The sequence below is a fragment of the Marmota marmota genome, unplaced genomic scaffold (genome assembly GCF_001458135.2).
Source record: "Marmota marmota marmota unplaced genomic scaffold, marMar, whole genome shotgun sequence".
In the NCBI taxonomy this organism is placed as follows: Eukaryota; Metazoa; Chordata; class Mammalia; order Rodentia; family Sciuridae; genus Marmota; species Marmota marmota.
In genome coordinates this window covers 53,083,088-53,096,270 of record NW_026000037.1, presented here as the reverse complement: position 1 = coordinate 53,096,270, position 13,183 = coordinate 53,083,088, and the positions used below count along the sequence as shown (strand labels likewise).

The window sequence follows — 13,183 nt, the reverse complement described above, 5'->3', positions numbered from 1 at the left end:
ATGAATTATTAATGTAGCAGATAATACTAGTATAGCAGGTAGTTCATAGGGGAAAAAACAATACAGACATAAACTAGTATGGCAGGCAGGATTCTGAGATGACCTTGACAATCTTTACTTCCAGCAAAGTGGATTTACTATTGAAATTAATTCTGCATCTGAATGCCTTTCCATACACAAATTTAAGCACAAGAAACAATATGCTTTCTAGTTCTTAATGAATATTGGTCAATATTGTTAGGCTTCTCAAATCCCCTTCACTGATTATGCATGAAGAATTGGTATCTTGCATAAGATTCCATTTCTATCATGAAGAATAATGGGTGCAATGGATGGTGGTGACATATTCCTTATGTGATTTTTCATAAAATATGGAATGAATGTTTTCATGATGCTGATATTGCTAACAAAGGCCAATTCTGAGCTCAGGATGTAACTCAGTGGCAGAACTCATATTCAGGATACGTGAGGCTAAGGGTTCAATATCCAGCAACACACAGACACAGACACACACCCACACACCCACACACACACGCACACACACTCACAATGCTATTTTCTATCATTGTTGAAGTGGTAATGCTTGAACCTCAGCCTAGACCTATCACTTTATCACCAAATTATGAATCTCTTCAACGTTGAGGATGAGAAAAGAGAAATTCTTCAGAACACCACATTATGAGATGAATGGTTTGATTGAGATTCTCACTCAAGCCCATCATTTGATGATTCTCTTCACTTGTCAAGAGAAATAACCAATGAGTTATTCCTTGGTGTGTCTTTAATTCAGTATGAATGCTAAAACGGAATGTAAAAACATTCAGAACCAAAGGCATGGGAAAAGTAAATTGAAATCTATTTGCTACTGTATCCTATGTTGAACAAAGTTCAAGCTCTTGAATGTGGTACCCACGCTAACTATGCATTTGTTGGAATGTTGTTGAAATCAGACTTTTTTGATAAATCTTATAATTTCAGAGATCATCTGCAACTCAAATACTAAGAATTGTGTCAGCACTATCATATTATTACATATCCTAATGACCTGAAATGTTGATTTATCTGTTTTACCACAAATTTTAAAAGAAGGGAAGCAATCAGTTGGATATGGACCCAGACGTACAAATTGTTTTTGAGCAAATATAAATAGTTTGTTGAACTTTTCAACAAAATCAATTTTCTTCCATGCAAAATTTTTAATAATTTTAATAGTTTAATTTTTATTACTTAAATAATGTGATAAGTTGAGTGGTATCCGCTTATGAATGTCTATTAGATGATCTGCATAAATCTAAAGTTGGGGACACTGTGTTCCCAAAACTATCTTGGATATTGGAGTCATCAATGAATACTTAGCATCTAACACATTGCTAATGTTCAATAAATACTACTTGAATAAATGGCTGGATTGATTAATTATTCTTACTACCTAAATGGCATATTGCCAGTCTTCAGAACCATCATTTATGATTAGGTCTTGTCTTAGTGGGAAAATCTATATTCTGTATTATTTTTGCCATGTTTATCTTCTGAAAACCCTAAAAAGAGAACTGAGTCTGGCATAATGGCTTATGCCTGTAGTCCCAGCTACTCAGGAGGCTTAGATAGAAGGATCACTTAAACTCAAGACTTTGAGGCCAGCCTGGAAAACATAGTGAGACCCCCAACATAAACAAATAAACAAAACCCCCCAAAACTATGTGTTCCATGACTGTTGTTCAAAATATTAGTAATGCTGTTTCTTAACTGAACTTTCTCCTTTCAGCTGCACATGGCATATCATTTACTGAGGGGTAAACTGGATTTTTCCACCCACTACTTGTTGATCTCTTTTGTGCAATATTTCAAACTTTAAAATATTTACCAGGAATTCAATCTGTTTATTTAATATGCCTAAGGTTATTTGTTTATTGATATATTTAACCTATTGTATGACTACTTCTATCAAAAGAGGACATGGCATATGTAAATATTAACATAGTTATATTAATTCTATATACCCTAACAGTGAATATTAGTATCATGAGTTAAAGCTAAAGGTAGTATTTGCTCACAATTAAGACATTGCTAAAGAAATATATATAGTCAAACATTAAAATGCAGAGTGACATTATTTCCTCCTAAGGTGGAAATTCTCTTCCCCTCTCTGCTCCCTTTCCCTTTCTCCTCCCTTGTCCTCCTTTTTCTCTTTGATTCCTAGGACAGAAGTTTCCTCAGTGTGCATTGCTGAAGGCCATTGATTACCCCTTTGAACAGCCATTTGGTTGCATCCTTAACATTCTCAATTCTGACAAAGGAGTTAACACAGAAAAAAAAATTATTTCCTCTTCTTACTCAATCTCTCTTTTGCTTTAAATTTATAATCTCTTTACCATAAGAACAATACCAAATACACTCATAGTGATAATCCCTTCTTGATAGGCCACTCATTAAAGGGATCTGTTTTTTATGCCACCCTATGTACAGAAACTTAATGAAAGCAGCAGCTCGTCAGAAGGCAGCACGGTGGACATTGGTGCACCTGCAGAGGAGCAGCCGGTGGTGGAACCTGAAGAAACCCTTGAACCTGAGGCCTGTTTCACTGAAGGTAAAGGCACAGATCCTCGTGTTCATTTTTCTCTAGTAAAGAAGAAGCCTTTTGCTGTTGGCCACCCCAAAAGGATCACTTAGAATAGACTAGACCTTAGTAATAGATCAATTTCAGTTACCCTTAATGTGTTGACAGATAAAAAGGATCCAAGTCTACTGTTATGCTTTAGTTATCTCCATTATGTGAAAAGATCATGAACACAGAGAAAAAACATTTTAACTTAATGAAAGCTACTGATTAGTAATTTTTAAAGAAAATGGTAACTTTGCGATGAATTGGCATATTAAGTATTCATCAAAATTCTCATACATAGAAGTTTCCTTAACAGTAGACTTTTGACTACAAAAACTAAATGAATTATAAATTCTGGACAGTATTTTTAAATGAAAACATCATTTTTCAATGCATGTTTGAAGAAACAGGGAAATAAGTGATGCCCTGGGCACTTGATACCTAAACAGCGTTGAGCTGGTACTATATATATATATATATTATATATAAATAATATATATATATATAAAATATGAGGCTCGGCATGGTGGTACATACTGATAATCCCAGCAATTTGGGAAGCTAAGGAGGAGGTTAGCAAGTTCAAGGACAGCCTCAGAAAATATAAAGGGAATTTACAATGGATTTTAATGATGATAAACATCATCATTAAACTATAAGGGAAAACTTCCCTTTTACAAAGAATATAAATTTTACCCTACCTCAAAAGAAAAAATAAAAAGGCTTGGGAATGTAGCTCAGTGGTTTAAAAAAAAATTCTACAACTACATTTTTTTTTATTGTCTGATTCCCTTAAAAATTGAGTCTGTAAAATGTGAGTACTTGTATATATTTTTATTTGGCACTCTTTACCTAACTGACCTAAAATATCTGCAGTGTCCCTTTATTCCCTATATAATTTACACACGTAACCCAAAATCCTTCTCAAAACTACAATTATCTTACCATTATCTTACTTAGAGGAGTTTCTTATACTCTTGAACGGCTGTGATAAAGATAAATTTAATTCACTTGATAACTACAACATATTATGTTACAAAAACTGTTCTCCTTCTCTTTTAAACTGTTAGATGTGTCTTTACTGTCTTCTTTTCCTTTATTCCCTTGTTCGTTAGGTCCCTACTCTTATCTTTTTCTTCCTCTCTTCCTCCATTATTTTACTTTCCTTTTATTTATCTTTTTTTTTTTCAAAAATACTTGCCTTTTAAAAAATCTTCCATGGGGCTTAGACAGATACTCAGAGATATTTGTAGATTTAATTTGGGGTGTTTATTTGTGTGTGTGTGTGTGTGTGTGTAAGTGAAAGCAATATGAGGAAGACCATAGCAAATGAAACTAGGACCTTGCAAATAAAATTTTAGTGAAAAATCACATAAGCCTTTCTAGAAACTCCACAAGAAAACCTGTACATCAACAGATCTAGCATTATTGGAAAAGATCAATAATATTATTCTATATTCTCTTTAAAAGGGAAGTTTTCTTTTTATTATTATTAAAATCCATTGTGAATTTCTTTTCTAGAATGAAGTCAGTGGAATTCTGTAAGATAATGAATAGAATAAAGCAAGCTACTTTACATTTATTTGTAACTCACAACTTTTTTTTCCTGGACAATAACACTAGGAGGCAGAAGTGGTATTAGCTAGGGAATCGTTCAATGAGCCTGAGTAATTCTCACAATTTCACACGGCTAATGAAGGTGCCCTTACTAATCCAGGCTTAGAGAATTATCACAGCAAGACAGAAATGGCAATAGTGGTGGAAACATGAAACAGGCACAAGTCAAGGGATATTACAAAAGGGCTGTTATTTTACTTCTATTTGAACATTATACTTGCAGGCTGTGTGCAGAGATTCAAATGTTGTCAAATCAGCGTGGAAGAAGGAAGAGGAAAACAGTGGTGGAACCTAAGAAGAACATGTTTCCGAATAGTAGAACACAACTGGTTTGAGACCTTCATTGTTTTCATGATTCTCCTTAGTAGTGGTGCTCTGGTGAGTCAGTGTTAAGCAAAAGTATTACAGCACAGATTTTTTAGTATCTTTTAACACTGAAACCTTGTTGGTAGTTTCTATTCCATTGTCTTAGTATCCAATGCATTTTTAGTAACCCTATCTTTTATCTCTTAGACAACAGACTTAACAAAAAACTAAAAAGCCATTCCTTTTAATATGTATAAATACATTTATAATAATCTACATATAAGTTTTTTGCTTTGAGTAAGTAGTCCCCCCATTTGTCCCTTCGGCTTATTCACTCTAACTAAAATATACTAATATTTAATTACCCTTTTTAATAAAATAATAAGAATGGGGCCAATAGTATAGTCCATGGAAGTTTGTGATTGGGGATATATATCCTCTGAGTTCTAATGAATTTTGTTTCTGAGTATTATTAATACTATTACTGCCTTATAGACAATTGATCAATCTTTAGGGAACACTTCTCTGTGTTCCTCATTCATGTACTACTAGGAAACAATAAATGTAGGTAACAATGAATATTGGACAGAATACTAAGTGATTCATTTAAGCCTTAATTTCTATTTAGAAAACTACCACATATCATATTGATAGCATTTTAGAAAAACACTGACATGGGGCTGGGGATGTGGCTCAAGTGGTAGCGCGCTTGCCTGGCATGTGTGCAGCCCAGGTTCGATCCTCAGCACCACATACAAACAAAGATGTTGTGTCCGCCGAAAACTAAAAAATAAATACTAAAATTTTTAAAAAAAAGAAAAACACTGACATAAAGATGATAGATCCATAGATAGATAGATAGATAAGAAGGATAGGCAAAGAGCTTGGCTGCTTGAAACAAATGCAAGTTTCTTTAACTTAAGTTTATAAATCTAACATAAGGCTGCAGATTTCTTTCATGACATAAATTTCTTCCACATGCCACTTTAGATATAGTCTTTAGCCATTGAAAGTAATGTCTACTTAGAAGTAAAATGTCAAGAGGGGTCCATATTAGAAGTATACATATTAGCATCCAAAAAAAAGGAATGTCCTCTTACCATTATTGTCACACGAGATCTCTTCTGAGAAATATAAACTGTTAACAAAATGAAAAAAACAAAAAATCAGATGAACTTGGTAAATTTGGTAAAATTGTGCACTCTGATGATCAGTCACAATTTCTGGTTTTATAAAAACGTATGCCTTAATATTTTATCTCTATAATTTTCCTTTTTACGGCAAAAAAAAAAAAAGCTAAGAGAAGGAAGCAAAACAATGTAATAAAATGAATATATAACTTCAAGTTGTGGTGGGCCCCTTAGAATATGGCATTAAGAACTATTTCTTGAACAAGTCAAATTAACTCATTGAATTACATCTTTACTCCTTTCTCCTTTATTCTGCATATAATAACAATGCCAAGTATAATTTTCCCCTGAAAAAATAATTTTCAAAACTTTGTACATTGGGCTGGGGTTGTGGCTCAGTGTCAGAGCACTTGCCTATCATGTGTGAGGCACTGGGTTCAATCCTCAGCACCACATATAAGTAAATAAAAAATAAAGGTACATCAACAACTAAAAAATGTTTAATAAAAACTTTGTGAGTAACAAAACATCAATAACTACTATTCTTTGTTCTCTTGTTCCAATGAAGTGTCAATTTTTAAAAGTTTATGGCATTTAATAGTTTTTGAAAACTAAAACATACAGCATTCTCTTATAGGCATTTGAAGATATATATATCGATCAGCGAAAGACAATTAAGACGATGTTGGAATATGCAGATAAGGTTTTCACTTACATCTTCATTTTGGAAATGCTTCTAAAATGGGTGGCATATGGCTATCAAACGTATTTCACTAATGCCTGGTGTTGGCTGGACTTCTTAATTGTTGATGTAGGTATCCTCCATTCCTTTGTCTTCTGCTCAATAGAGTTTGTCATATTTATTCTGTAATTCTATAATAGTGAACCTCTGCCCATGGTATTGTAATAATGTGATATGCTACTAAGATCATTCACTGGATGATGGTACAGGATTTGGAAGAAATGGGCTAATTTTGTAATCTTAAAATAATAAAGCCAAGACCTTGTCCCAGAGTTGCAGAATGACAGCCCTTGGGCAGGGGTGCAGAGGGTGGAGGGATGCTAGAGCAAAGATGGGCAGCACAGGCCCTGTCACTGACCTAACTGCATTTTTTTATTCTAATTTTTTATATATGACAGCAGAATGCATTACGTTCATATTATACATATAGAGCACAATTTTTCATATCTCTGGTTGTATACAAAGTATATTCACACCATTTGTGTCCTCATACATGTACTTAGGATAAATGATGTCCATCTCATTCCACCATCTTTTCTACCCCCATGCCCCCTCCCTCCTCTCCCACCCCTTTACCCTTTCTAGAGTTTGTCTAATTCTCCCATGCTCCCTCTCCCAACCCCACTATAAATCAGCCTCCTTATATCAGAGAAAATATTTGGCATTTGTTTTTTTGGGATTGACTAATTTGCTCTTGCATAGGCAGAATTAATATTGTCAAAATGACCATATTACCAAAAGCACTATACAGATTTAATGCAATTTCAACCAAATCCCAATGACATTCCTCATATAAATAGAAAAAGCAGTCATAAATTCATCTGGAAAAATAAGAGACCCAGAATAGCTAAAGCAATCTTTAGCAAGAAGAGTGAAGCAGGTGGCATCACTATACCAGACCTTAAAGTATACTACAGAGCAATAGTAACAAAAACATGGTATCGGCACCAAAATAGACTGGTAAACCAATGGTACAGAATAGAGGACACAGAGACTAACCCACATAATTATAGTTATCTTATGTTAAACAAAGGCGCCGAAAAACATACATTGGAGAAAATATAGCCTCTTCAACAATGGTGCTGGGAAAACTGGAAATCCATATGCAACAAAAAGAAATTAAACCCCTATCTTTCACCATGCAAAAAAAAAAAAAAAAAACCTCAACTCAAAGTGGATCAAGGACCTAAGAATTAAACCAGAGACCCTGTGCCTAATAGAAGAAACATTAGGCCCAAAATCTCCATCATGTTGGGTTAGGCCCTGACTTCCTTAATAAGACTACTGTAGTGCAATAAGTGAGATGGATTCAAACTAAAAAGCTTCTTCTCAGCAAAAGAAACAATCAATGACCTAACTACTTTTTAGCTGGCTAACAGGTGCCCAGTATTTCCTTTTTGGAGAGAGATATTTTTCTAAAAGGAGTATAGAACTCTTGGGAAAAAAAAAGTGATAGTTTTGCTGTTATGTTTCACTCACCCTTCTGAAGAGGGACTCATGATTGGTGTCAAAAGATGAAACATGAGTTTCTCCTCTTCTGCTGGTGGGTGAGGTTTTTATAAGCTCCGGTGTCTTCAGCCAAGAAACATTTTGCAGGTCTTAATGGCGGGCTATGCCCTCCAGTGTTCCAGCAGACCCCAACAGCTCACTGCCAATTTCTTCTTTCTGGGTTCTAGTCTCACAAATTTGAAAAATGAAATCCACAGACAAGGGTGAGTGAATGTAAGAGTAGGATTTATTCAAGTGTGAATAGAAACAGAACTCCACGAAACAAGACAGGAACCAAGAGGGGTGACTGCCTGAGCGTGCTAGTACAGGGTTTTATATAGCACTTGGATCAAAATTATTGGTCCGAATTTATGCTAATCGAGATTTGGAAAAGCAAGGAAAATATTATTAGCCCTGCAATTCCTTTCAGATCAGCCTCACTTTCATTTTTCCCTTGCTCAAGTGGAGGTTGAGGTTATGGGTTCATGGATGCCTGGGGTTCCAGGCTGCAGTCCTGTGTGAAGCCGGCTTCTGCAGAGGATGTCAGCTCCAGGCTCCCGCAGAACACTGTGGGGTGAAAAGTCAGTGCACCTTGGGTCTCCATAATGATGGTCTGCAGTGCCTTAGGCCAGTACTGGCATGGGGGGACTCCATGTAACCCCAGTCAGTGCTTACTATCTGGCCTCCAGCCCACTTAGGCTGTTCCACAGCTCTGGGACAAGTGTTTGACTTCAGTAGCATTTGAGTGAATGAAATGGATAATAAAAAGCATGTTGCTTAAATGTTTTATGTTGTAAATCAGAAAAACTCATATTTTTACCCCTGCCCACTTGTTAGTTTGGGGCCACTAAGTTACTTGGCCCCTAACTTTGTAAAATGGTGGTATTAACTAAACAAAATTAAAGATGCTCAATAAACACTGAGGCAGGTGGGCACTTTTATAATTAACAAAAATTTCTCTTTGATCTACAAAAGCTTTTAAAGGTAGACATAAATGTAGGTTGCATAGATGATAGCTCCATTATAGTAGATAAGCTGTGCAGAGAACCGAGAAAGACATGCCTACTTTATCCATTACGCTAGAATGTAGACTAAAGACTTGTGGCAAGCCCATTATAGACCACACAATTCTTTGTAGGATTTGTATATCCAATAATTAATATTTCACTTAGCCTAAATTAAGTGTCTGACTTCAAAATTCATTAAATATCATATTTCATGTTATCAATTTGGCATGATTTCAGCTTTGGAAATCATGTCCAAATTATCATGACTCAATGGGCAACATTTTTCACCTAAAGGATAACATTCATCAGGACTATAAATGTTTCTCATGGAAACTGTTGCTAGAACTGAGTCATGCATACATTAGGTCTCCTTGATTCTAAACAAAGGTCAGAATAAAGCAATTTGAAATGCTTAATAATGTTCCCATGAAATGAATGAATTGAAAGAAACCTAAATAAAGTAATTGCTTTCTCATACCAAAAAGGGAAGAAGTTTCTCATATTGAGGTTTCAAGCATTAGAAATTAAATCAATTAGTCCTCATAAATTTTTACACTAGATTTTAAATATAAGTTAACCCTTTTGAAATATACTGAATTTAATTTTGTACTATTTTATTTGTTACATTTCTGAGCTTTGGGGGGGAAGAAATATGATTTTAACATTATTACCAATTGGTTTTTTAAAAAATTTTTATTATTGGTTGTTCAAAACATTACATAGTTCTTGACATATCATATTTCATACATTTGATTCAAGTGGGTTATGAACTCCCATTTTTACCCCGTATACAGCAGAATCACATCGGTTACACATCCACTGTTTTACATACTGCCATAGTAGTGTCTGATGTGTTCTGCTGCCTTTCCTATCCTCTACTAAAGCATTTCTGAAATACTTTTGAAAAACAATTCTATAAATAATACTTTTATTTTTAATGTCATTTTTATTATTTCATAAGGATCAGTGTACCACTCTGAAAATGACACAAATAAATATAGCACAACACAAATAATGTAAAAAGTATGTTAAATGTTAATAAATTTGCCTGCAGGTTTCATTGGTCAGTTTAACAGCAAATGCCTTGGGTTACTCAGAACTTGGCGCCATCAAATCCCTCAGGACACTAAGAGCTCTTTACCACACTTTAAAAAAATGGAAATACTTCAGAAATAGTGTTCAGTGTATAGAATTGGTACTCTTCAAATTAAAATCATAACACTGCCCAAATACAGAATTTGGGCAATTTGTATAGAGAATTAGATTTGTTTCCATTAGTGTTGCATATTTTTGCTAATTAAGTAAATCTATTGATTATTCACCAATTATCCATTTAGGGTCAGGTACGTAGCAGAAACTGTAAATTAGTTTAGCAAATAAAGAGGATATTTTATGATGGAATTACATTTTAAGTTTAATTATTTACATAGAACTCCAATTTAAAAGTAAAAAACAAGGTATTAGGCAAACCTCCCCCCAAAAAATCACCTTTAAAACCAATTTATCACATTAATTTCTGACAATACAGATTATAAATAATCTAATAATATAGTATATTAACTCAGGGTAGATATTTCTTTTTTCCTAGTACAATAGTAGTTTTGTGTTAGATAACTAGCTGTAGGCAAAATGCTAAATTCAGCAGCCTTAATAAAATAAAGCATATCTCTGACATTCTTTCCCACCTGGATTTCTTCCTTATAGCATGATTATGGTGAGGATTATTCTGGGGATTAGAGCCAGGTTTTCACATATGCTAAGCATGTACTCTACAACTGAACTATTCCCCAAGTCCTTATTTCATTATTGCTTCATTTTGTCTTTCCAACTAATTGCTCAACTCATTTATTAGTGGAACAGTTAACAAATTACATGGAATTTAGGTTATTTTTGACCAAGCTTTTAAAAATTTAATTATTAGTATATATTGATTATTTAAATTAATGGGTTTCATTGTGACATTTCCATTCACATATACATTATGCTTTGCTTATTGCCCTATTGCCCTCTCTTCCTTCCTCCACCCAGCTCCCTCTACCCTAAAAATTCCCCTTTCTATTTCATGTTGACTTTTTTTTAGACTCTACATATAAGCAAAAAATGTGATATTTGTCTTTGAGTATTGTTTATTTTGCTTAACCATAATGATCTTCAATCTATCCTGAAAATGGTTTGATTTTGATTGTTAAACTAGTGTTTAATTAATGTCTTTAAAACAACTTGTTTTTAAAATTTAAGCTGAAAACACTTGCTTAAATTTTTAAAAGTTTTACTGACATGTCCAACCACTTGTCTTCAAATATATAAATTGAAATGGCATTTTACAATTTTTACATAATAACTATAGATTGAAGGAAAAGGGTTCCATTTATTTATTATTATTATTTGTGTGTGCCTGCAGGTTTCATTGGTCAGTTTAACAGCAAATGCCTTGGGTTACTCAGAACTTGGTGCCATCAAATCCCTCAGGACACTAAGAGCTCTGAGACCTCTGCGAGCCTTGTCACGATTTGAAGGGATGAGGGTAAGGAAAATGAAAAACCTGAAAGATCATATATAGCCAAAATTGAGTGCAATTAAATTTAGAATAAGGAAAATATGTGCATGCGAAAGGAATGGCAAATCCTTGCAAACTTGCTACTTAATCCTTTTATCTGTTGCATATTTACTTCTAGGTGATATGCAAGAGAATTTAGGCCTCTCTTAAAATGATATAAAATCATTTATCTGCTGTGCTCATCAAAATGACTTTATTTCCTAATTCATTTTGGGAGTTTCCTTGCAATTTTGCATACAAAAAGCAAATGCACTATTAAAGCATCAATATTATAATTATCTGAAGTGAATTCTACATCATGTACTTCTCCTTTGTGAAGACCCAACTGTATTTAATGAGTTTTACTGAAAATAATATAAAACACACATGTATATAAGAATGAGTATAAAGGAAAATATGAAGTGTCATATAAATTTTGTCTTTATAATGCCAAAGTTTGCATTATTTGAATATATTCAAGGATAGATATTTAATATTAGCTGAACTTCTAATTTTTAATATAGATACATACAATATAGCCTCAATTTACAACTGCACTTGTCTTTTTAATATAAATAAATGAAGACATTATATAAATATTATGTACAAATGCACATTTTATGGCAATAAATAAAACACTTATAACAAAATAAACAGAATGTGTAATTTTGACTCATTACCATAGGTGATTCATAAACTAACTTTAACTTAAAACACACTTGTCAAAATTACACAAATTTTTATGTTGTCCCTTTTAAGAAAACATTAAATCATTCAACGTGATACATAACAGATTATAAATTTAGCTATTATAGACTTGATATTTTCCATGACTTTTTAAAAAGCATGAAATATTAATTTATATAAGATATAGCTATAAAAATTAATTCTTTTTTAAAGGACCAAAATTTCTTTTATCTAAACAAAGTTGCTGAAATGTCTCAGTCCAACAGAAAACATTGCTCTTTTGTTACCTGAAGTTTGGTTTCTGTTTGTAGAAATTAAGCTGTATTGTCAACTTATATTTGCATTTTCTAGGTCACATATAGCCTATGTTCTCTTCTAAATTAAAATTTATTATAAATGTTACTTTTTAAAAACGTAAGACTTTTCTTTAATCTCCCTAAATATATATGAAAACTTTTTCCTCATTAGAAACAATTCAACAAATTATCATGCAAATAGTGCTGCTTTATTTCTCATATAGACTAATTTTTCATTAAAATGTGATCAGATATTCTCTCTAGGATATGTAAAAATTAAGTTTGCTTTCCAGTTAAAATGTCACTTTATTTTGTTCCAGAGTAGCAGTTTCAATTCTCAAGAAAAATATACTTTTCATACATTCTACTTGAAAACATATTGTCTGAATTAAAATAATACATTATAAAAGGTTTCTGAAATCTGAATGATGCCTAACACATAAACTGCTATCAACATTTCAAATTTGATCTTTTAAAAACGTAATAAATTCATGAGTTGAATGGCCATTTATTTCAATATATAGCTCCTTATTTCCATAACAATGGAGCTATATATACTTTTTACAGAAATAACCTGATCTGTAATTATTAATCAATAGTGCTTGATATATTTTTGGAGGCTAGTTGTTGAAGCTTGAAGTTTGGAAACATAAACTCCTTTTAGATGCTGATAGACTATAAAACCAAATCACTTAAGATTTCATATTTATAAATATGGCTTCTTGCCTCACAATAGCATCAAGTACACCACACTAAAATGACAGAGCTCTTC

The 13,183-nt window shown here is 33.2% G+C and overlaps 1 protein-coding gene across 9 annotated transcripts in view; it reads left to right on the top strand.

Moving 5' to 3' along the window:
- Positions 1–13,183, top strand: part of LOC107136895 (sodium channel protein type 1 subunit alpha) — a 939,664-nt gene that overhangs the window by 114,130 nt on the left and 812,351 nt on the right. For 4 of the 9 annotated variants that reach the window (XM_015479267.2, XM_015479266.2, XM_048812404.1 and 1 more), the window contains exons 18-21: positions 2,467–2,587; positions 4,443–4,597; positions 6,293–6,466; positions 11,294–11,416. The exons of the other annotated variants lie outside the window; for them this stretch is intronic. In XM_015479267.2, coding sequence (XP_015334753.1) covers positions 2,467–2,587; positions 4,443–4,597; positions 6,293–6,466; positions 11,294–11,416 — 573 coding nt within the window. The remainder of the gene's footprint in view (positions 1–2,466; positions 2,588–4,442; positions 4,598–6,292; positions 6,467–11,293; positions 11,417–13,183) is intronic. 9 annotated transcript variants of the gene reach the window in all.